The sequence below is a fragment of the Saccopteryx leptura genome, chromosome 3 (assembly GCF_036850995.1).
Source record: "Saccopteryx leptura isolate mSacLep1 chromosome 3, mSacLep1_pri_phased_curated, whole genome shotgun sequence".
Classification (NCBI taxonomy): Eukaryota; Metazoa; Chordata; class Mammalia; order Chiroptera; family Emballonuridae; genus Saccopteryx; species Saccopteryx leptura.
In genome coordinates this window covers 359,772,871-359,796,138 of record NC_089505.1, presented here as the reverse complement: position 1 = coordinate 359,796,138, position 23,268 = coordinate 359,772,871, and the positions used below count along the sequence as shown (strand labels likewise).

The 23,268-nt window shown below is 52.3% G+C and overlaps 1 protein-coding gene across 3 annotated transcripts in view; it reads right to left on the bottom strand.

Annotated features, from left to right (window-relative positions):
- Positions 1 to 22,034: 22,034 nt before the first annotated feature.
- Positions 22,035 to 23,268, bottom strand: part of NSMCE2 (NSE2 (MMS21) homolog, SMC5-SMC6 complex SUMO ligase) — a 233,262-nt gene continuing 232,028 nt past the window's right edge. For all 3 annotated transcript variants that reach the window (XM_066379484.1, XM_066379485.1, XM_066379486.1), the window contains one exon: positions 22,035 to 22,377. In XM_066379484.1, the coding sequence (XP_066235581.1) occupies positions 22,263 to 22,377 (115 nt within the window). In that variant the 3' untranslated portion in view covers positions 22,035 to 22,262. The remainder of the gene's footprint in view (positions 22,378 to 23,268) is intronic.

Below are 23,268 nucleotides of genomic sequence, written 5' to 3'. Positions count from 1 at the left end.
ACATTCTGTCTCGATGGATTTGCCTACTCTGGACATTTCATAGGAATGTGGTCTTAGGTATGTGGTCTTCTGAGGCAGGTTTCTTTTCCTTGGCGTGTTTGCAAGGTTGGTCCATGTGGTCATATACATATCAGCATTGCATTCTTTTTCCTTGCCCAGTATTATTCCATTGTGTGGATGTGCCCATTTCGTTATTCCATTCGTCCACGGATGAATGATGCTGCTCTGAGCATTCATGTACAAGTTTCTGTGTGGATATACTTCTCTTGGGTATATACTGACGACTAGAATTGCAGGGCCAAATGGTACCTTCGTGTTTTCATTGCCTCTGTTTTGAGGGAGGCGAGATCAGTCCCAATCTTTAGATGAGGAAATAGAGACTCAAAAACAACAACAACAAATACCCAGAACTTGCCCAGGCTGAGGAGGTTTTGCCTACAGTTAGGACCAATTTCAAAAGCCAAGCTCTTTCAGCCTCACAGGAGAAAAATTGCATCATAGGAGCAAAATTCCCACAACTTTAAGACAAGCAATGAAAAAGAAAAAAAGATGCTGTAAGAATTAAACCAACAATTGAGCAGGGTGCTTACCATTACTAGACCACACACTCAATGAACTTTATTCAGCACCTATTATGTGCTAAAGTTTGTGCTGGGCAGGATGGGGGCCACGGAGTTAAAGTTCCCGGCCCCCAAGGAGTGCTAATCTTATTGAAGAAAGCCCTGGCCGTGTCAGTAGGTGACGCTGATGGGTGGGTGACAAATGCAGTGGCCGAGGGAGGTGATCGGGACACAGGGCCGGGCTGGAGGAGCCTCCCAGAGGTTCTGGCCAGTAAGCTGGGCACTGAACAATGAGGACAAGCAAAAGGCATTTCAAGATCAAAGGATGGCCCGTCCAAAGGCCTGACAGTGCTGGTGGGGCAGAGTGGAAGGTGTGGGCAGAGACCCGGACAAGAAGCTGAGCAGCAGGGCAAGGCCTCAACCCCACACCGAGGAGACTGGATTTGCTCGTCCCAAGTGTTTGAAGCAGGAATGCTACAGGGTAACCTGAGAGTTAGATAAATCCCTCTGGAGCAGCCAAGAGAACGAGAGGAGGAGATGAAAATGGGGATGGGGAGACTGAGGCAGGTTGGAGGACTACTGCACCAGTCCCAGCAAGAGAAGAGAGAGCCTGCACAGGACAGGTGGCTGTTGGGACAGTGAGCAAAGGACAAACGACAGAGGTATCTAGCAAGGAGGGAAGTGTCCGTCCTGCTGATTGGCTCTGACAGAGGCCACCTCTGGGGTGTAGTGGGTTGAATGGTGGCCACCCTCCAAAAAGAGTTGTCCCCTGGGAACCTGTGAATGTGAGCTTATTTGAAAAAGGGTCTCTGCAGATGTTATTAAGTTAAGGATCTCGGGATGAAAACCTCTGTAAGTATTCCAACAGGCTCTAAACCTGATGTTCTACGGTGTCCTATAGGAGACACAGCAAAGAAGGCCGTTTGAAGAGAGAAGTAGAGATTGGAGTTATGTAGCCCTGGCCTAAGTCAAGGAATGCCAGAGCTGGAAGAGCCAAGGAAAGACCCTCCTCAGAGCCCCGCAGACACCCCGATTTGGGACTTCTGGTCTCCTGAATTGTGGGAGAATCAATGTGCATTGTTTTAAGCCACCAAGACTGCAGTGACCTGTTTCAGCAACTAGCACACGGCGTGATGCACGTTCTCAGGGGTTCGGAACCCAGCTCTGCACCTTCCCATCGGGCATCCACATCTCTGGGCTCCAGACGGGGCAAGGCTGCCCGGAGAAGAGCTCACCCGGGCTCTGCCTGGCGCTAAACAAACAATCCTCAGTGTGTTGCCACATGAGGATTAGTCAAACAATTATGGGCTCTGACTTCCCCTGAGTAATTCACGGGGCTGGAGACCAGGCCTCCAGATGGATGAGTGGACCCGTCGCCGGGTCAGCGAGGAAAGGAGACGGCATCAGATCCCGCCCAGAAAAGGGCGCGCTCCGTGGGAACCGGCAAGAAACCCAACCAGGCGTGCAGGTGGCACGCCCCACACATGAACCAGCCGGGTGAACTTGAGGCCACCGGCTAGCCACCAGCCCTCCCCACCCCACTCCACTCCACAGAAACATTTCTGTCGTGCCAGAAAGATTCGGGGATTAGCCTGAGGTCAGAAGGCGTGAAGTGGCCCGGTCGGTGCTCAGACCCAGGGTTCGGACTCCCACCCTGCTTCCACCTGTGTTTCAGGCCCCGGGCTGTCTCTGAGGGTCCAGATGTGCAGGACTGGGCCAGCTCGAGGTCAATGTCCGCCTACCTGGAACACCACGGGCCAGAAGCCCTCAGGCCTCTACCTTGCGGCACTCTGGTCTCTTCCTCTCTTTGTAAGGGCACCAGTGCCAACACGGGGATCTAGCTTCATGACCTCTTCAGCCCTTGACTACCTCCCAGAGTCCATACCAGCCACTCTAATCTGTGTCCTGTTATCTCTAATAAGTAATGACATTGAGCATCTTTCAGTGTGCTCATTTGACCTCTGTTTATTCTCTTTGGCAAAGTGTTCAAATCTTTGGCATATATATACTTGTGTTGTTTGTTTTCTTATTATTGGGTTTTGAGAGTTCTTTATATATTCTGGGTACAAAACCTTTATTAGATATATGACTTGCAAATATTTTCTCCAAGTCTGTGGCTTAGCTTATTCTCTTAATAGTATCTTTTAAAAAGCAGAACTGTTGTTTGTTGTTTTTTTTTAATTTCAGTGAAGTTCAATCTATCCATTCATTTGATGGGTTATACTTTTTTTGTGTGACAGAGACAGAGAGAGTCAGAGAGAGGGAAAGATAGGGACAGACAGGAAGGAAGAGAGATGAGAAACATCAATTCTTAGTTGCAGCTCCATAGTTTGTTCATTAATTGATTTCTCATATGTGCCTTGACCGGGAGGGCTACAGCAGAGCAAGTGACCCCTTGCTCGAACCAGCGACCTTGGGTCCAAGCTAGTGAGCCTTGCTCAAACCAGGTGAGCCCGCACTCAAGCTGGCGACCTTGAGGTCTTGAACCTAGGTCCTCCACATCCCAGTCCGACACTCTATCCACTGCGCCACTGCCTAGTCAGGCGATGGGTTATACTTTTGAAGTCATCTCTAAGAAACCTTTGCCTGAGCCAAGATCACAGAGGGCTTCTATAGTTTTAGGTTTTGCATTTAGACTTATAATCTATTTTGAATTACATTTTATGAATGAGACAAGGTCGGGTCCAAGTTCATTTTTCAGTGTGTGGATATCCAATTGTCTCAGCATCATTTGTTGGAAAAAAAACAACTCAAAACAAACAAAAAAGCTCTTGCTCCACAAAACTGCTTTCGCAGCCTCGTGAAGAAAATAATTTTCCATAGAAACACAGGTCTGTGTCTGGACGCCGTCTTTTCCTGCATTGCTCTGTTCGTTACTCCAATACCACACTGTGCTGACTAGTGTAACTTTCTAATGGGGCTTGAAATCAGGTAGTGGCAGTCCTCTGACTTTGTTATTTTTCAAAATTGTTTGGCTTTTCTGGGTCCTTTGCATTTCCAAATGAATGTTAGTATCAGCCTGTCAAGTTTTCGAAAGAAAATGTGGCCGAGCTCTGTACCCAGGAGTTGCTCGCAGAATCGTGCTGGATTTCAGTCTCGAATATTCACATTACGACGAGGTCTTGTGATTTTCTGAGCTTCCTCATGTCCTCAACCTCGCTCTCGCTAACCTATGGTACCACAAGGGAAACGGAGGCTCCAAGGCAAAGCGCCTTCCACACGGTGACACCGCTAGCAGCGGCAGGAAGAGGATCTGAATGACAGCAGACTCCCAATTCCGGGCTCTTCCATGTCCCCTCGGAGTACGGGGTCCCCAGGATATTCTCACCACCCCAAAGCTCAGTGAACTGGACAGAAAGGAGCACTCACTGTCCTGGTTAACTTTAAAAAAAAAAAAAAAATCTATTTCAAACGTTGGCGTCGGGCCAATGTATTTCCGCTGCCCTTGTTTGAACACTATCCTCTGACTCGCCTAAAACACCAGCTTCCATCTTAATAAGAAAACCATATATCTTCACTCCCTTTTAACTTTCTTTCTTGGCAAGAAAGCAGCCCCGTGGAGGAAAAGGGAGAGGAAGCAGGATACATCACAGGAGCGGGGACTCCGGTCTGAAGCGAGGAAGAACTTCCAGATGGGGACTTCGGCCGGACACGGGAGAGAACTGCTGAAAGGAATGAGAACACCCTCAGCCTGGGAGCCCTGAGGGCCACAGGGCAGCTGACATACAGCACACACGGCCGGTTCTGAAACCTAGGTTTAGTTTTGTGTCAGGTCCCCCAGAACCAGTGCCTGAGCCGGAGATGTGCGTGTAGGTGTGCCGGGGGCAGTCTCCGAACGCCAGCTGTGGGAGGGTCAGGGAAGCAGGCTAGGCGACAGAGGCCTCTGCCCATTCCAACCCTGCAGCTGGGGCGGCCCCAAAGATCTGTCCCTTTCTACTCCCCTGTCAGCTGGTCCTTAGGTGTGAGCTGCCCCTGGGGGAGGGGGAGGGGGGAGGAGGAGGGGGAGGGGGAGGGCCGCAGCTGGGAGGTCCCAGCAGCCTGTACTCCAGGCAGCCTGAGACCTGAATGCCTTGGCCCTGGAGGGGGCCTGCAGGGGGTGCACCACACAAAGTCTAAGGTTGTCCTGTTGCTTCTTCACGGTGCCCTGGAACAAGTCCTCGGACGTCGTTCCAACTGAGAACACTGGGAAGGCACCTTCAGAAGCCCCTGCTGAGACCACCAGTCCACCATTGGCTCCCCAGGCAGGGCAGAGGGGAGGTGACATCCATGCAAAATGTCACCAGCTAGACACCCTCCTCTGGCCGCCCATCTGCAGGGGTCCCTCCTTGCGCCTCTCTGTGCCCAGGACCCGGCCAGCACGAGGCAGGCAGGCCCCGCACACTCTGATGAGAGGGTGAAGGAAGCAGCCAGCCCTCGGCTCCCGGCCACTCCCCACGTGTCAGTTCCTTTTCTCTTTCTCACTAGACTGCCTTCTAGCCTTGGCTTCCACTTACACTCACGCCAGGGCTCCTCTTGATATTAGCGAAAGACAAGATCATTCTAGAACTTCGTGGCGCACCCACACACCATAGGATTTCGAAATTGGGAGAATCCCTTGGGTGACTCAGGGAACTCCCAGGAAGGACTCCCTCCCATGACTCCCCCTTGAAGAAGGGGGTCCTTCCTCCACCCCAGTGCTTCTGGCAGAAAGAGGAAATGACCCCACTGTGTGCAGACCTGAGGGGCTGGGTATACCTGTGGCCTGTGGGGGGGGGGCAGGACAGGGATTTTCCTGCCTTCAAGTGCTCTGACAGACCCCCAGGGCACATCTCCTAGGACACGGGGCAGAGCTCCTTCCCAGGAGGGAACCTGCATTTGGTCCGGAATGGGGGCAGCCCAGGGACCTGGACAAAGGGCCTGACACAGACTGCGGGGGGTGGGGGGGTGGAGAAGCAGACGGCGAAGCCAAGACCCGAGGGGCAAGCAGGCCCGGCCCCCTGAGGACAGCAGTGGAGGCTGCAGGGGAGAGTCCTGACTACGCTGAGGGGCAAGCAGGCCCGGCCCCCTGAGGAGGACAGCAGTGGAGGCTGCAGGGGAGAGTCCCGACTACGCTGAGGGGCGAGCAGGCCCCCTGAGGAGGACAGCAGTGGGGGGTGCAGGGAGAGTCCCGACTATGCTGAGGGGCAAGCAGGCCCCCTGAGGACAGCAGTGGAGGGTGCAGGGAGAGTCCCGACTACGCTGAGGGGCGAGCAGGCCCCCTGAGGACAGCAGTGGAGGGTGCAGGGAGAGTCCCGACTACGCTGAGGGGCGAGCAGGCCCCCTGAGGACAGCAGTTGGGGTGCAGGGAGAGTCCCGACTACGCTGAGGGGCAAGCAGGCCCCCTGAGGAGGACAGCAGTGGAGGGTGCAGGGAGAGTCCCGACTACGCTGAGGGGCAAGCAGGCCCCCTGAGGACAGCAGTGGAGGGTGCAGGGAGAGTCCCGACTATGCTGAGGGGCAAGCAGGCCCCCTGAGGACAGCAGTGGGGAGTGCAGGGAGAGTCCCGACTATGCTGAGGGGCGAGCAGGCCCCCTGAGGACAGCAGTGGGGGGTGCAGGGAGAGTCCCGACTACACTGAGGGGCAAGCAGGCCCGGCCCCCTGAGGACAGCAGTGGAGGCTGCAGGGAGAGTCCCGACTACGCTGAGGGGCGAGCAGGCCCGGCCCCCTGAGGGGGACAGCAGTGGAGGGTGCAGGGGGAGTCCCGACTACGCTGAGGGGCGAGCAGGCCCCCTGAGGACAGCAGTGGAGGCTGCAGGGAAGTCCCGACTACGCTGAGGGGCAAGCAGGCCCCCTGAGGACAGCAGTGGAGGCTGCAGGGAGAGTCCCGACTACGCTGAGGGGTGAGCAGGCCCGGCCCCCTGAGGACAGCAGTGGAGGGTGCAGGGAGAGTCCCGACTACGCTGAGGGGCAAGCAGGCCCCCTGAGGACAGCAGTGGAGGGTGCAGGGAGAGTCCCGACTACGCTGAGGGGCGAGCAGGCCCCCTGAGGACAGCAGTGGAGGGTGCAGGGAGAGTCCCGACTACGCTGAGGGACAAGCAGGTCCGGCCCCCTGAGGACAGCAGTGGGGGTGCAGGGAGAGTCCCGACTACGCTGAGGGGCAAGCAGGCCCCCTGAGGAGGACAGCAGTGGAGGGTGCAGGGAGAGTCCCGACTACGCTGAGGGACAAGCAGGTCCGGCCCCCTGAGGACAGCAGTGGGGGTGCAGGGAGAGTCCCGACTACACTGAGGGGCAAGCAGGCCCCCTGAGGACAGCAGAGGAGGGTGCAGGGAGAGTCCTGACTACGCTGAGGGGCGAGCAGGCCCCCTGAGGACAGCAGTGGGGGGTGCAGGGAGAGTCCCGACTACGCTGAGGGACAAGCAGGTCCGGCCCCCTGAGGACAGCAGTGGGGGGTGCAGGGAGAGTCCCGACTACGCTGAGGGGCAAGCAGGCCCGGCCCCCTGAGGATAGCAGTGGAGGGTGCAGGGGGAGTCCCGACTACACTGAGGGGCAAGCAGGCCCGGCCCCCTGAGGACAGCAGTGGAGGGTGCAGGGGGAGTCCCGACTACGCTGAGGGGCAAGCAGGCCCCCTGAGGACAGCAGTGGAGGCTGCAGGGAGAGTCCTGACTACGAGGCTGGCACCTGCAAAGACCACAGGCAGACGAGGGCCTGAGAGCTTTGAGGGGTGAGGACCCTTTTGTCTGGCCCAAAGGTAAGGTGATGGAAAAAGGGGTGGGGACCGAGCAGACACAGCAAGTAGCAACCGAGAAGGGACTCGCAGGTGCTAGACCCAGGCCGGGGGCATCCTCAGGAAATGTCAGGGGTCCTGGGAGTGAGGGGAGGAAAGCACAGGCTGACACTAAGCGCCGTTGGGAAGAGTCCAGAACAGCACCCGGCCTCCCCGAGCCCCAGTGGGCACGGAGCCCAGAGCCAGCCGCTCCAGCACTGGGGACGTCCCCCTCCCCGACACACGCCTCCCCCCATGTCAGCGCCGCTGGGGCTCCCTGCCCCCTTTCTGGCCTTTGTCTAAATAGCAGGTTCTCAGGCAGCCCCTCCTCGTTACTCCCTTTGGAGCATCCACGTTTTCTTTCTGCCCGGGCTGTGTTTTTCTCCTTGGCCCTCGTCACTGCCACACCTGACGGAAGCACTTGACTCATCTGCCTGCTTATTGTCCCTCGCCACTCACTCCTTGTCTCTTTTGCTCACTGCTGTGTCCCCAGAGCCTAGTTGCTGGGTGCATCACAGATACTCAATAAACAGTTATGGAATGTTGCCCGTCCTGAGGTGGCGCAGTGGATGGGGCCTCCAACTGGAATGCGAAGGTTGCGGGTTCGAGGCCTGGGGCTTGCCCGGGTGGGGGCCACATGCAAGAGGGAGCTGCTGTGGATTGGTGCTTCCCACTCCCCACTCCTCCTCTCTCCTCTATCTAAAATCAGTAAATAAAACCTTTTTTAAAAGATTTATGGAATGACATGGCTAACCATAGCTCCTCCTACTGAGCACTTATCACGTGCCAGGCTGTGCCCGCCCATTTCACATGTGTTCTCTCACTTAACGACCTCCGGTTTTACAGACGAGCACCCTGAGGCCCAGGGCATAAAGACACTTGCTCCAAACGCACAGCTCGTCAGTGTCAGAGCTGGGGCTCGAACCCACAGACTCGGCTTCTGTAGCTGCAGCTGCCGAGCTCCCTCCGGGAAACTGCTTTAGCACTGGCAGGAGTGGATGACAGCAGGAAGGGCCAGTAGCACCAGGTACACAGGCACAGATTGGAAACGAAAACAAACTCCAACAACGGCCTGTTCAAATTCAGAGGACTGATTTACAAATGCAAAAACGATGGCGTATCTACTAAGTTATCACATAAATCTCCGTCTGCCCCACGTGGGTCACGGTGTGTAGGTAAGGATGGTGAAGTGGGGGTCCCCTTTTCCACAGCCCACGTGGGGACGGTTCCAGGCTGGAAGGAGAAGCCTGCTAACTCCTGCATCCCTCCCTGAGCTCAGGAGGCTGCTTGCGGGGGGGGGGGGGGGGTAAGGTGGGGGGTGACAGAGATAGCGTTCTTTCTCCCCAAGGCCAGCCTCACAGCCGTGGCCAAGTCCAAGGTTCTCATTCGCGCTGTGAACAGACAACGTGGGCAGGGAGCAGGACCCTGAGGAGGCTTGGTCTCCTTTCACCCTCCCAACCACACTCGAGGGTGGAAGGGGTCCTTGTCCTTCCGGCTCAGAGATGGGGGCCCGAGGCTAAGAGAGGTGCCGTCTGGCCCCGGGGTACCGTGGGCTGGCTGTCGTCGTGGCTCCCACCGCTTCCAACATCGGCTGAGCCCTGAGTGTGCAGCAGCAATTGGCTGGGTTCCCTGGGGGAGAAAAGGATGCTGTGGACGACTCTCGCTCACTTCCCAGCACCGCCCGGTGCACTTTGAAGATGCGGAAATTTTATTAAACCCCTGAGCGCAGCTTCTCTCTGCATTCTCTGTGATTTAACTCTCCCTGGGTCTTTTTGTTTACGGTGTTGGCTCTCCCCCCCCCCCCCCTTTAAACCTGAGGGTTTTCTTTCTTTGTTGTCTCCTTCTTTTTGTTCTTTCTTTTTTTTTGAGAGAGGCAGGGAGAGAGGGGACAGGAACGTGGAGCTGCTCAAGCACATGCCCTGACCGGGAACCGAACAGGCAACCTCCGCGCTCCAGGATGGCATTCCAACTGACCCAGCCGTCATCAGGCCAGGGAGTATTTACTTTTTTATTTTCAGAGAGACAAAGAGAGGAAGGGAGGGAGAGGGGAGAGGGGAGGGAAGTATTCGTTGGGTGTTCCAGTCAGTCGTGCGCTCACTGGCTTCCCCTGTGTGCCCTGACTCGGGCGTCCAACCTGCAACCTCGTTGTTTTGGGTCAACGCTCTTAACCGACTGAGCTAACCGGTCAGGGCCTCTTCGTTGTCTCTAAAATGAACCAAGTGCTGACATTTCCGGTATCTGCTAGACAGCTGATGCTCAGACAGTAAATGCAGTGACCTGGCATGCGACCAGTCCCTCTGCGTGCTCGGTCCCCAGTGTGAGCCTGGGTTCTCGTCTGCCTGGCCTCTCCTCTCCTGCACTCCTGCCCTCTGCGTTCCGCCTCTGGTGTTTGCTCATGCTGGTCCCCTGGGACAGCGCCTGTCCCTTCCTCATCGCCCACCTCAAGTCGCCGGGTGCAGAGTCTTGCCTGACCCCGAGGCTTTCTCCCTCCTTTCACCTCCAGAAGAAGGACCATGTGCGCCTCATTAGTCTGATCGCACAATTCAACCCTGTAATCATCTTCGAAAAGGACTCAGTGTATTGTAAAGACGTGAATATGTATTTTAGAAAAATTAACTCCCCCCTTCAAATCTGGTCCTTCCCCTGCCCCCCCTGCCCCCACCAAAGTAACCCATTGTGAGTGCAGCAGGAACCTTGCAGTATTTCACATTCATGGACCACGTGTGTTCTACAGCAGTGGTCCCCAACCCCCGGGCCGCGGACCGGTAGCGGTCTGTGGGCCATTTGGTACCGATCCGCAGAGAAAGAATAAATAACTTACATTATTTCCGTTTTATTTATATTTAAGTCTGAATGATGTTTTATTTTTTAAAAATGACGATTCCCTGTTACATCTGTCTAAGACTCACTCTTGACGCTTGTCTCGGTCACGTGATACATTTATCTGTCCCACCTTAAAGACCAGTCTGTGAAATATTTTCTGACATTAAACCGGTCCGTGGCCCAAAAAAGGTTGGGGACCACTGTTCTACAGCATACTGCCACTGTCCTGGAAGCTGGAACAGGGCCCAAGGCGTCCTGGGCTCACCTAGCGTCCAGCCAGGCTTCTGGCCATTGGTGCTCAGTTTCTCCTACAGGCCACATGGATCTGGACATGGGGGGGGGTAGGGGGGGTAATACCTCCTTGTCCCAGGCGAAGCCACCGAGGCACAGATGACTTAACGGAGTCACCTCGGGTCACAGAGCTAGTAAGAGAGTGAAATTGGAACTGGGGTCTCCTGACCTCCCCAGCTGTTCCGGGAAAATCGCTGAAGGACGCTTGAGTTCCCTAAACCTCACTCCCCAAGCGCCCAGCTCGGCTCTGCAGAGCTGAGGTTAGCTAAAAACGTGTTGCAATCCCTCATGGCTTGCCGGGCGGCCAAACCCGGGTTCTCAGCTGTGACTTGATATGTGCCCTGCACAGCAGCCCTTTCCACACCCGCGGGTCAGTGTCCACTAGGGTGAGTCATCAACGACCTGCCGTCTGTCGCCTCCCCTTCAGCCCCGAGCAGCCAGCAGTGTGAGGCCAGTATCTTTTGCTGGCATTATCGGGGCCTCTCTGACACGTGCTTAGATGCAGGGTCTTGCCTCAAAGGCAAACGCGGGCCCACAGGAACAATCGATCTGAGGAATACAAGTGCGTCAGCGTGCCAGGAGCTGGTTCTCTCTGTGCAGCGTCCATGGCTGGCAGGGACGTCACCGCCTCGAGGCGAGCTCACAGCTACTGACTCAGGAGAAATGGGAATGCCGGCTGAGCCCTGTGGGTGTGACCCCCGAGGCCCAGGAGGCCACGCTCCCCAGCTAACACTTCTCACGTGAAACTCAACTTCGAGGGGGAGCACCCCCCCCCGCCCCCTTCCCGAGCTTGTCCTTTCTGCCAGTCCCGCTGACACCCCAGCCACAGTGGGTGGACGGCTGTGGCCCGATGATTAATAGCCAAAGCTTCACGCTGGTATCAACCTACTCTCAAGGGACTGCTTTATTTCAGCGCCAGAGTGCGTGGAGGGAGGTGCTGGGGAGAACGTGGTGAGCGTGGGCAGGCTTTGGGCGCCTGGCCCTGCTCCCTGCCAGCGGTTCCCTCAGGGCCACCCAGGATGAGGGTAGGTGCTTCGTGACACCTCTTTCTTTTATTGTAAGACTCACGTACATTATTTACTTTAACATGGGTTACAATACACTTAGCACATCAAACCAGTGATTCCGTGTATATTTTTGCTTAGGACAGGGGTCCCCAAACTACGGCCCGCGGGCCACATGTGGCCCCCTGAGGCCATTTATCCGGCCCCGCCGCACTTCCAGAAGGGGCACCACCATCTCATTAGCCAAAAGCAGGCCCATAGTTCCCACTGAAATACTGGTCAGTCTGTTGATTTAAATTTACTTGTTCTTTATTTTAAATACTGTATTTGTTCCTGTTTTGTTTTTTTACTTTAAAATAAGATATGTGCAGTGTGCATAGGGATTTTTTCATAGTTTTTTTTTATAGTCCGGCCCTCCAACGGTCTGAGGGACAGTGAACTGGCCCCCTGTGTAAAAAGTTTGGGGACCCCTGGCTTAGGAGAAGGCTGAATGGTTTTAAAAGTGACTTGATATAAATTAAAAGAACAAAAAAAGGGCAAATATTAGTAGAGTTCACACACCAATATGGCAAAACCCTGATGGAGGAGCTCGAATAATTAGAGTTTGGGAAACACTCCTTTCTTGGAGAATCCAATTCCGACCTAGGCTAGATCCAGCCGAGGGGAGGGTTAGAGACGGCCGCCTCCGCCCACCCCCCACCCCGCCCCGGAAGCACGTTAACCTATTTCCAAGCCTTCACTGTGCATGGAATTTAGATTGATCAGGAATAGTAGAACGAAAGGTTTTTTGTTGTTGTTTCATTTTAATTGAGACTTGACCATGTTAGGGGCCCCGGGGAACAGAGATGAACAGCTGTCGCCAGTGGGGCAGTTAAACACCATCTGCAGAGTGAAGTCTAAAATGGCAGGAAGGGCAGGAGAGGTGACCCGAACTGGGATGGAGTGAGTCATCAGGCTTTCCCCTCATCAGAAGTTTGCTTTTTCAAGGAAAAGATGTACCCTTCTTGGAATTGACCTGTGGTCTTTTCGGAGCTTTCTGACATACGAACGTGGTGTTTTGAAACTAGACCGCTAGCGTTGACGTTGCTCCCGTTTGGCTTTCTTAACCCAACGTGAATTCATTTGGGCTTTTCCTCTCTGCCAGGTGCACCGTCCTTACGTGGAGGGTGAATCACAGGCAGCTGGTAAACTTGTCAAAATGCAGACTCCTGGGCCCGTCCCCCAAGATTCTGATCCAGTCTGTCTGGAGCGGGACCCGAGCATCTGCATTTTAACATGCTCTTCAGACCTTCTGATCAAGGGGTTTCTGGGCCCGACGTAGGGAATGCGTGGTTCAGATGTGAATTCACCCCTGGGACACAGCCAAGAGAGGGAGACGAGACACCCACCAGAGCTCGGGGTAGAAAGTGCCCGGTGCCGCAGGACAGCAGGGAACGAGGTGTGAGGGAGCTGTCACCACTGCCACCCCACCCAGAGGTCTGAAACTTGAACCCTGGATCCTGAAGCTTCCACACTTTGCTGTATTCTCTTCCAAACAACCCAGAATTATCTACGCATAGTATCACTCCTACTCCAGTAGAAGAATCATTTCAATGAGGTAGGATCTTTCGCTTTGGTGAGAAGTGGAAATTCGTCTTGGATATTAGAACTCAGATGGGGTCGCAGGAACTGGGGTATCTTTTGACATGTGACAATGAAGTGCGGCCTCCCGAGACCCCGCCTTCTGCTGCTTCTCAACAGCGTCAAGAAGGAAGCCCCGAGGGCGCTTTTGAAGGAGGTTAGAGGTGCCAGGCTGTGTGTGGCCATGGCAGGGCCAAGGGCTGTCTCTTCAGTTGCCCACCCACCACCTCTCCCCAGTGCCCGCATGAGTTCCCCCTTGATACAAAGGAACGAGACCCAAGGACTAGGACCTGGGGACTCCCTGGGAGGGGACAACAGCTGCCAAGGCTGGGGCTGCCCCAAGGAATTCACATGCTCCAGCTGTACGGTCTGGGCCTGGCCGTGAACAGCCTTCACCAGAAGTCCTTTCTTGCCAGGCCACAGCTCTGCCCCAGCTCTGCCACAGAGGGGACATGCCTCATGTGTTTCAGCCCTGGTCCCAGCACTCACAAGCTCAAGAGGACTGCAAGGTGGGGACTGGGCCTCAGTTTCCTTGTCTGTACCCAGGTCCGTTGGGAGGATTAATGAGAGAATGTGTGAGGAATGTCAGATGAACTCTGACAGACGGTAACCACCACTGCTTCACGTGTGTTGATTTATGCCTATTTTTTCTTGTTTAATCTTCCAAGGACATAGAGAACTTTTTTTTTTTATGCATTCTTTACCAAATAATCAGAGAACTACTGTGAGGTGCCAGGCTCTGCGCTGGGTGCTGGACACGTGTGAACCACAGCACATTCTGCAGAGAATGTCCCAGAACCACGGGAGAGGTCCCCGCCTGAGGGGGTACAAGTGCCGGCAGGGCTCCTGGCCTCCACGGTGCCCTGGACCCTTGGCAGCCAGTATATTGTTGCACCCTTTTCAGAACAGTGCTTTGAAAAGCTAAGGCTACAAAGGGAAACATATTGAAGATAGTTATTGAGAAACATGTTGAAGGATGAATGTGTGATCCAGTAGATCTGCCTCTTTGTGAGGCCTGCAGCTGGGTTAATCAGTGCTGCGTTCTGTCGCTTCCTTCGGGGGTCGCCAATCTACATGCACAGGCAGCGTGGTGCTGTCCCGCGGAGCACTGATGCGGTCTGTCCTGTCCTCTGTGTGTGTGTTTTTGGTGCCTTTTTAAAAATGTATTTTATTTGTTGATTTTAGAGAGAAGAGGGAGAGAGAGAGAGAGAGAAGGAGAGAGAGAGAGAGAGAGAGAGAGAAAGGTGGGAGGGAGGAGCAGGAAGCATCAACTTGTAGTTGTTTCCCGTATGTGCCTTGACCTGGCAAACCCGGGGTTTTAAACCAGCAACCTCAGCATTCCAGGTCAACTTTCTATCTTCTGCACCACCACCAGTCGGTCAGGCTCTCTTAAGTATTTTCGAGCGTTATTCTGGGACACAGTTAATTAGAGATAGTTTCATCTTTTCAATCAGAGGTCAGTGAATTACGGCCCAGGGGTCAAATCTGACTCCCTATTTTTGTATGCTCATGAGCTAAGAATGGTTTTTACATTTTTAAACAGTTGAAAAAATCAAAACAATACTATTTTGTGATGTGTGAGAATTATATTAACTTTAAAGCTCAGTGTCTCTAAATAAAGTTTTATTGGCACATGGCCCCTGTCGATTGATCGTTCCATATTGCCCATGGCTGCCTTCATGCCCCCACAGTGGAGTGGACCGCTCGTGACAGTGACCATATGTCCTGCAGAACTGAGGATATTCGCTGTCTGGCCCTTTGCACAAAAATTTGCCTATCCTTGCTTTGGCGGCTTCTTTCCGGCAGTTAAACAGGAGGAGCGCACCCTTAGCCTCTGTGCTCTGCTCTGGCCGAGGGGAGAAGGAACATTGCAGGCCTGTGGCGGTTCTGGTTTCTGGTCCCTCCGATGTTCTAGGAAGTTCTTTCCTGACCTCAGGTAGTTAGTTCCCTCAGACAGGAGCTGAAGACCCGGGGGATGGGGAGGGACCCTCTGCACCTCTCCAGGGCGTGCTGTCTGAGCAGCTCTGTGCTTTCTAAATTCTAGCTGCTCGGCCTCCTGGAATCTCAGCTCCTCCACTCAGACAGACTGACGTCCCCGTCTCTCCAGGTGGCTTGGGAGCTCTCCAGGCAGCAAGCAGAGGGCTGTCGTCCAATGTACCACTTCATATATATTGCCTGGATCTTTTAGTTGTGAAAGGTGAAAGGGTAAGTGCAATTTCCATTAGGTCATCGTGGCCAGAAGCGCACTAGGAACTGTATTTTAAAACAAGAAGTGGGTGTAAATTTATCCTTACAGCGACAGGAATGCATATGAAAATACTGATCATTTTTTCTGGGTGATAAAGTCAACAGGTCCTGCTCATTCTGCAGGAATCCATTGCCTACACTCGTAACTGTAGGAAATGCTAAGTTCCAATTACAGGTTAGTAAAAGTAAAGATGTAATTTTTCCACCCCCATACTAATTCATAATTTCACCCACAGATCCCGGGGGAATCCATGGTGTCCCAGAGAAGAGGTGTCGCACTGAGATGTTCACAGTAATTTTTTCTCCTGAGTATCAAAGAACCTTTAGTTGGTCCTCTCCTGGCACATGTTAATGGCCTTGTAGCATGCTCCTCCTGTAGTCCCATGTTTTATATAAAAGAAAAGTCTGGGTTTTTTCTCTGTGGCCAAAAGCATCCCGACTCCTTTAACATGGCATCTAAGTTTCATCATCCTCAGCCTTGTTTTCACTGCTCTCTGGATGAGCCTGAACTGCAGTGAACAGGACCGATCCGAAAACAACCTGGGCCCCGCACCCCTGATGGCCAGGTCTCCTGTTCGGAATGACAGCCCTTCCCACACAGCGCCCGGCGGTGCTCTGACTTCTCTGCTGACAGCTCCGCGCTGCGCTCAGGGTGCACATTGTTGGTGACAGAATGGCCCTGGCCCTGCTTCCTTTCATAATTGTAGCTTGCTTTTTCTTCTTGTTTGCAAACCAGTTTTGTATTTGCTCATCAAATAAATAAATAAATAAATAAATAAATAAATAAATAAATAAATAAATAAATAAAATCCCCACGACATGTTTCTCTCTGCGGTCATACACGTTGACAATCTTGTTTTAGGTTTGGGTTGTTCTGCCATCCCGAGGCTGGGTCATCTTTAGGAACCGAATTTTCATCCTTCCCAGAGGCAGGGTGAGCAAAGAAAAGAACTGACCAGGGTTTTCACTCCGCTGTACTTAAAAAAATACATACATAAAACCAGCTGATAATTGCTGTTAGGAATCACTGTATAGAAAAGGAATATGCAATCAGGAGGTAAAGAAATACAAATAGGTAATATTAAGTTCCTTATTGTTAAGTCACTAATCTTATCTCCTCATTAACTTTTAATTCTTTTTTTAAAGTAATTGCTTCTTTTCACCGCGGATGTCTTAAAGCTGGAATAGAATTCGTATGTCAGTCTAATGTATACGATTAAGAGTCGAAAGCTCTTCTCCAAAGATCGATAGAGATCTGCTTACCAGTTGAATTCGGGGCACCGAGAGCTCTTACAGCTGTCACTCTCGAAGAAAGCTCTCCCCTCCTTGTCCTCAAAACGGGCAGTCCCCTCTCAGCTCAGTCCTTTGTATCGTCCACAGACCATCACATTTGCCCGTTTCAAGTGCTGCAGTCTGACTTTCAGGAAATACAGAGCCGTGGAGCCTTCACCACAATCCAGTTCTAGAACGTTCCCTTCACCCCAAAGCAATCCCTTGAGCAAGGGGTTCTCCCATTCTCGCCTCCAGCCCCAGGCCCCCCCACTCATCTACTCTCTGTACCCACAGGTTTGTCTTTGCTGGACATCTCATGCACGTGCATAATGTTCAACCTCGTTACAGCATGTATTAATGAGTACCTCCCTCCTTTTCACTGCTGAGTAGCATTCCGCTGGATGGTCCGCCTCTCTGGCTTACCCATTCTCCAGCTGGACATACGAATTGTCCCTACTGTTTTGCTATTCTAAATCATGCTACTTGCCCTGGTCAGATAGCTCAGTTGGTTAGAGTATGTAAAGCCAGTAGCCACGGCCACCATCACAGCTGCCTGGCCCGTGCAGGTTCGCATTGGATTTGGACAGACGGTAATAAAACAATGGAGCCAAAAACTGGTGAGCCATCATCTTTAATCCTAGCTTGCACCCAGCGGACAAGTAAAAATACACACTGGGCTCCAAAACCCACTCATTCAGTGCTCACAAAGCCACTGACTTATCTGAGTTTCCTAGAATCAAAGCTTTCTAACCTTACCAGCGTTATTCACCTCTGTTCCCCATCTCCTTCTCTCTGCACAAACTGGCTTCTCCTTCAGCAGTCCGCCATCTTGGCCGCTCTCCTCCCTGCTTTCTCAGAACGTAATCACTCTTCTCCCTAACAATGTGATCTCTCCTTTTTAAAACCTTTTGGCGTGAAAGCCCTCCCCCAACACACATTAATACAATCACGCCCATCCCAAGCAAGGGCAATTAATACTATCCCCTGGGCGACGGGCTTCTACGTGGGCAGTGCCATCTTTAACAAAGTGAGCATAATATATTTTATCTGCCCAACAGAGCATTATCCAGATATACAAAGGTGTGGGTTTGATCCCTGGCCAGGGCACATGCAGGAACAGATCGATGTTTCTGTCTATCTCTCTATCCGAAATCAATAAATAAAAATTTTTAATAATCATGCTACTTAAGAACATTCATATACAAGTCTGGTGTGAACTTGGTTTTCACTTCTCTTGGGTAGATACCTAGGAGTCGCATTGCTGGGTTGTGTGGTAAATTTGTTTAACTTTTTTTTTAAGTTAAACTTTTCCAAGTGGCTGCAGATTTGTATTTCCATAAGCAATGTATGAGAGTTCCTGCTCCCCCTCCGTTTTAATGCCTTCTTTTCTGAAAATCCCCTTCCACAAAGTTTGCTACAAGCTAGAAGGTAGTTTATTTTGGATATAGCTGGATAATCCACCCTCAGGACTTACCTCCTTCTCCCAGTGTGAAGGTTTCGAGACTTTTCAACTTGGTTTCACTTTTTCTTTTTAAGAGAGAGGCAGAGAGAAAGAACGAGAGAAACAGGAAGAGAGAGAGATAAGATGTATCAACTTGTAGTTGTCGCAACCTAGTTGTTCCTTGATTGCTCCTCATACGTGCCTTGACCGGGGGCTCCAGCGGGATCAGTGACCGCTTGCTCCAGCCGGTGACCTTGGGCTCATGTTGATGATCCCACACTCAAGCTGGTGAGTCTATGCTAAAGCCAGTGACCTTGGGGTTTCAAACCTGGGACCTCGGCATCCCAGGTGGATGCTCTACCCACTGAGCCACAACCCACCAGGCTTATTTTTAATATTCTTACCTGATTTACTAAAATACCATTTGTTTACTCAATACTTTTTCTGTTTCTTTTGTGTTACTGTCCTTTCTATGTGGCACTCATACAACCTTCTGTGGCACTAGTTTTTTTTACATATCTGTCTGCCCTAACGAGATAAGAATCCTTTCAGAGGGGAGATTTTTGTATCCAAAGAGACTAGCACAAAATATATAAAGTGGGCCTTAAAAAGTATTCATTGAATAAATAGTTGAAGATGCAATGTACACATTTGGTTCAAATATAGATACTGATTTCCTCATCAGCCTGTTTTCCTTTCAAAGGGCCATACACTCCCCCAAGGTCCTAGTCATTGAAAATATGACATGGCATCCTAGGGTTTAAAGACACCTTGGGGAGAGGTCCCAGTCTTTGAATTTATAGGAAAAATCTCAGGCCTGGAGCAGTGAAGTGACCTGCCCAAGGTCATCTGTATGTGCTGGTCCGGGGTACTAAGGGTTAACTGCCGTCATAGAAGAAACTTGTCAAATAAACAGGAGGGGACCGAGGTGTTGGGGACACAAGGAGTGTTGGGAGAAGCGAGTGGGGTCGTCTGCGGTGGAATCGGCGTGTCAGGCCTGGACTTCCTTCTACAGGAAAGGAAGGTTTTTGAGTCAGATGCGGAACTACCCCGTCAGTATCCTAGGAGATTCATCTGTGAGGGGGAGACGAGAGGTCAGGGACCAGACGGCAGGCTGGCGGATCATCTAAGTCTGACGCCAGGAAGCAGAGGACCTGGCGGGGTGTTTGCAGAGGGAACTAGGGGAGAGAGAAGCACTGGGCAGTTACTGTGTGGTCGACGGGGGCCTGGGACATGGTGGTCTCGGGAACAGAATAAGGAAATGGGGTGGAAGGGCAGGCCGGCTGGTCCCTGGGGTCCCTGTGGTCCTGGGACAAACAGCCTGGCGGGTCAGATCGCTAGTGCGCGCTCACTGGCCCGTTCAGGCACGGGCTCCCCCACCACACCAGCGAGGGCCCTTGGGCAGATGACTCGACGCCTCTGAGCCTCGGTTTCCTCTTCGGTAAAATGGGCTAGCAACCCTGCCTTCTAAGGTTGGGAAAAGGATTCACCGAGGTGAGGCATTTAAGGCGCTTAGACCTGAGCCTGGTGTGCAGCCAACCATTGGATCACGGCGGCCTCGGTTCCTCTTAGCCCCACAACTCATCTCTCTCCCCACAGTAACACCCGGTCAGCTTCAGCACTCACACGGCACGCACCGCCAGGGCTGCTCCGAGCTGGGCACGCCGTGTTCGAAGTTCATCAGGTGAGAAATAAATGATCTCATCCTTGGGAGTTTGTGGTCATGTTTTAAACTAACCCCATTGAAAGTTTCTTAAAGGAACTAGCACATAAAAAAATGCCAAGTTCACACAACTGTCCAAGTCTTAAATCAGTCATATCTAAAAAAAAAAAAAAAAAAAAAAAAAAAAAATGATTTAGCTCCAATGTCAGCTGCGGTTTTTAAATGTCACTCATGGGGCCTTGGGTAATCTCGGACGGGGCCGGCCACTCTGGGGCGGCTCTGGCAGGACGGGGCTGGGACTCCGGCCTCACCTTGACCAGAAAGACTCCCCTTCAGTAGTCTCATATGATTGGGGTTCCCAGTAAGATAAGTACGACGTCATCTGAAGGAAAGTTTTCACATTTTAAGAAAATGTCTGTCAGAATTGAATGCATATGCCAGGTTGACAGTCACAACCGAATATTTGCATTGTCAAAGATGCAGAGAAATGTTACATAAAACGTCAAATTCTTTCACTGGCTAGACAAACACACAAAACATGGTTCTTGAAGACTGAAACCGGACAGAGCTCCACAGGGCACAAACACGACACTTTTCCCTGCAGTGGAACGTGTCCTCTTTGCATTTTTCTAACTGATACTGGTATCCAGGCTAATAGCTTGCATTTTCTTTGGAAAGAGTTGGGGAAAAATGCAACCGGAACCTTGGGCAAGCATTTCATGCTGGTCTCTATCTGTTTAGGAAACAAAGTATTTCACAAAAGAGCCACATTCCATGAAAAGTATGTTTGTTCTGGCTTAAACATAATCATTTCCTCAGGAAGTCTGATTCAGATAAAGAATCTTAAGAAATTCAAAATCACTTGGTTTGTAGCAACTGGATGTCATAGCGCTGCTGGCTTCCACGAAAATGCTTTCAAAATTAATCCTGCCAGGCCCAGGCTTTTAAACGGAAGTATGCTGTTATTTCGTGGCTCCTCAATGTCAGGTGCAGTTACTCCCTGCATTTTAACCAACACCTTTTGCACACGCACACACACACACGCTTGTGTATTTGCACAGGTTCAGTTTTAAAATATGGCTTTGAATGTGGTTTAAGATTCTGCAGAACCAATGGGGGGAGGAGAAGATGGAATTAAGAATGCCGACGGGACAACCCGCCTCCCCTCCCCCTCAGCCTTGTGCCAGCTCTATGACTTCCCGGGGTCGCGTCACCTCTCTGCCCTCGCTCTACTTCTCTGGAGAGTGGGCGTGATAACCGTCGCGTTCTCATCGGGCGATGGCAGGAGCTGGTACGTCTGTGACTTGGAAAAGCACCTGGTACACAGTAAGTGCTCAATGACCGCTAGCCGTTGTGAGCTCTTCTTGGTTTCCTAGTGTAGTCAGGTTTGGTTTCACTGAATAGCCTAGTGGTAAAAGGTTTCTGCGGGGACTACTAACAGATTGGCACTCTTCACACAATTAGAATATAATCAGTAATACTCAAAGACCCTGCTGGTCGTATGCCCACCGACTTCTGGGGCTAAAGGGGCATTAGAGCGTGACCGGCGCAGCCCCTGGCTGACACCCCCAGGCCCCGGGGAGGAGGCCACGTGCTGAGAGCCACCGAGCAAGGTGGAGACCAGCCCCGATGAGGTGGCTTTCCACAGAGGACACTCAGACCCTGGGGTGGGGTGCGGGGAGGGGCTGCGGCAACCATGACCACAGACTACGAGCGTCCTCTGCGGTCAGATGACAACAGAAAGCTTCTCCATGTTTGCACCTGTCAGTATACAAAGTACATCTCCACTGGGAAGTGAGCTGGTGTTGCTTTATCACCTCCTGTGATTGCTTGCAGCACTGATAAATGCTTGCAGTCAGGTGTTTCCATTTCAAATACCCTTGAAAGACATTGTTTAGTTAACACTATAATAAAAAAAGTCTGGCCCTGGCTGGTTGGCTCAGTGGTAGATTGTCGGCCTGGAGTGTGGATGTCCCAGGTTCAAGTCCTGGTCAGGGCACATAGGAGAGGTGACCATCTGCTTCTCCAGCAACTCCTCTCCCCCTTCTCTCTCTCTCTCTCCTTCTCCCCCTCCTGCAACCATGGCTTGATTGGTTTGAGCACACAGGCCCTGGGCACTGAGGATGGTTCCATGGAGCCTCTGCCTCAGGCACTAAAAATGGCTCAGTTGCGAGCATCGGCCCCAGATGGGGTTGCTGGGTGGATCCCAGTCAGGGTGCGTACGGGAGTCTGTCTATCTGCCCTCCTCTCACTTGGAAAAACAAACAAACAAACAAAATAACAACAACAAAACAAGCCAGGCTACATGCTGAGAAGCAGACAGGCCTGGCGCCCCGCCCGCACCATTGGAATGGCTTACGTCTCGGGCAGTGCACAGACAGGACACACTACAGAGAATCAAAGTTTTATTTAAAATTATATAATACTTAAAAATAAACAATATAATTTCCTGGACCTTTTATAGTAACATAGAAAAACGCTCTCAATTACATTTAGAACCTGCAGGTTGTACCCCAAACAAGCATGCGGTGCAGCCGGTCGGTGTGCACGGGCAAGCACCCCTCCATGACGGCTGGGGCCAGAGGTAGGCTGCGGCTGTCCCTGCAGCAGGTGGCTGTTCCTACTCGGACTGACGGTGCTTTTTCTTATGGCTCTCGATTGCCCTTCTCAGGGCCTCGTCCTGGATGAGGTCACACAACCTCACGTCAGTGTGGCTACAGCCAATTTTCGGGCAACTGCGAGGAATTAGAAAGTTAAGTCAGGTCACTTAGCTTGAACACCTTCCAAATAAACTTCTCTCCCAGACAAGAACTTAAATGAGGACATTTTACCAAAAAGAAGCACATTTTACAAATCAGGAGTGATGTGCACTCATTCATGCATTCACTGATGCCCACCTGCACCAGGCCGTGGGCCATGGAGGGGGCACAGGCAACGCCCACCCAGTACCTACTCCCCAGTGTGGGACACAGGCAGTCACTAAGTCACCAGCTGGATGCAGACTGGACGTTCTGTGCATTAAGTGCTACGAAGGCAAGGAAGGTGGTCTAGGGAGAGAGAGAGGGTGGGCGAGGTTTCCCAGCAGGGGTCCGGGCAAGCCTCGCTAAGGGCCCCTGTAGAAAAGCACCCTGTGCGGCCCAGGCTGGGGCAGCAGCACGGAGCCCCGGAGAAAGAACGAGGTCAGGGCCACTGAAACACCCAGGGCAAGAGGGAGGGCACTTGGAGGTGAGGTCAGAGGCTGACTGGGGCGCTGGGTCTTCTTTTAAATCTGAAAACAGTGGGGGGCTTGAATAAGGGAGGGTGTGATTTGGTTGACATCCTGAAAGCACAGCTCTGGCTGCTCAGAGGAGAACACAGGCAGGGGACACAGTGTCAACAGGGGACCCTGCAGCAGCTCGGGAGCAGGGCAGCGTGGGTGAGGGTGGAGGGCCAGGGCTGAATGGAGAGCCTCTAGGCCCTGCTGGTGGATCAGAGAGGAAAGGAAGAGAAGTGCTTCACTCAGACCTTGGCCGGAGCCCACGGGCGATGGTGCCCTCATCTCTAAGGGCAACAGCTGGAAACCAGGCTGGGGAGAAATCGGGGGCCCTAACAGGTGCACGTTCCCTCCGAAATGCCCACCAGTCCCT